The 800-nt window shown below is 48.1% G+C and overlaps 1 protein-coding gene across 1 annotated transcript in view; it reads left to right on the top strand.

Moving 5' to 3' along the window:
- The first annotated feature begins 422 nt into the window (after positions 1 to 422).
- Positions 423 to 800, top strand: part of LOC114046349 (sodium/hydrogen exchanger 4-like) — an 81,022-nt gene continuing 80,644 nt past the window's right edge. Inside the window, exon 1 of the mRNA XM_027866656.1 lies at positions 423 to 717. Within this exon, the coding sequence (XP_027722457.1) occupies positions 423 to 717 (295 nt within the window). The remainder of the gene's footprint in view (positions 718 to 800) is intronic.

Genomic DNA, 800 nt, shown 5'->3' with positions numbered 1-800 from the left:
CTTTGCATCCTCCTTAATTTCTCCACATACAGGAGAATCCTTGTACTCTGAAGCTTGGAATCAGATTTGAGAGAAGTGACTGGTTATTTTTCCCCCTACATCAATTCCATTTCAGATCATGGCCAAACTGAAGCTGATGAAGAATCTTACCTGGATTTCACTCAGTCTACCCCATACCTGCATTTGACACAGAGGCTAAGTTGTCTGGATGCCTGTGCGTCAGAGGTCTGAGAACACCACGATTGGGAACTTGCTGATATGACATGACAGCTCCCTGCTGGGAATAACCTACCAGGCTGGCCTCAGGAGGGGAGTTACCTGTGGCAAAGGTGAATGCAGTGGCTTCCTAGAATATAGAAGCCCTGTGGAGGGTTGCATACTGAAGCATACAGGGGTATAGGTGGCACGCTGAAGCCCTCACCATGGCTTCTCATCTCTGTGTGCCTCCTATTGCTTGGAACTGGTTGCCGTTGCTGCTGCTGCTGCTGCTGGTGGTGGTCTTCAGATTTCCTGGTGCTGCTTGTGATCTGAATGTATCTAGCAACTCCACTTCTCACTCTGAACCTAAGGCTCATTTTGCTGCTGCTGCTGCTGTTGCTACCACCGCTAGCTCTGAGCAGGATGAGAGACTGCCTGTTTTTTCTCTGGATTATGATTATGTGCAAATTCCATATGAAGTGACCCTTTGGATACTTCTTGCATCCCTTGCAAAAATAGGTGGGTAAAAAGCTTAATGGTGTATGGTGGTGGTGGTGGTAGTGGGGTGTGTGTGTGTGTGTGTGTGTGTGTGTGTGTGTGTG

The sequence above is a fragment of the Vombatus ursinus genome, unplaced genomic scaffold (assembly GCF_900497805.2).
Source record: "Vombatus ursinus unplaced genomic scaffold, bare-nosed wombat genome assembly UNPS02014781.1, whole genome shotgun sequence".
In the NCBI taxonomy this organism is placed as follows: domain Eukaryota; kingdom Metazoa; phylum Chordata; class Mammalia; order Diprotodontia; family Vombatidae; genus Vombatus; species Vombatus ursinus.
This window is presented reverse-complemented; position numbering and strand designations above follow the sequence as displayed.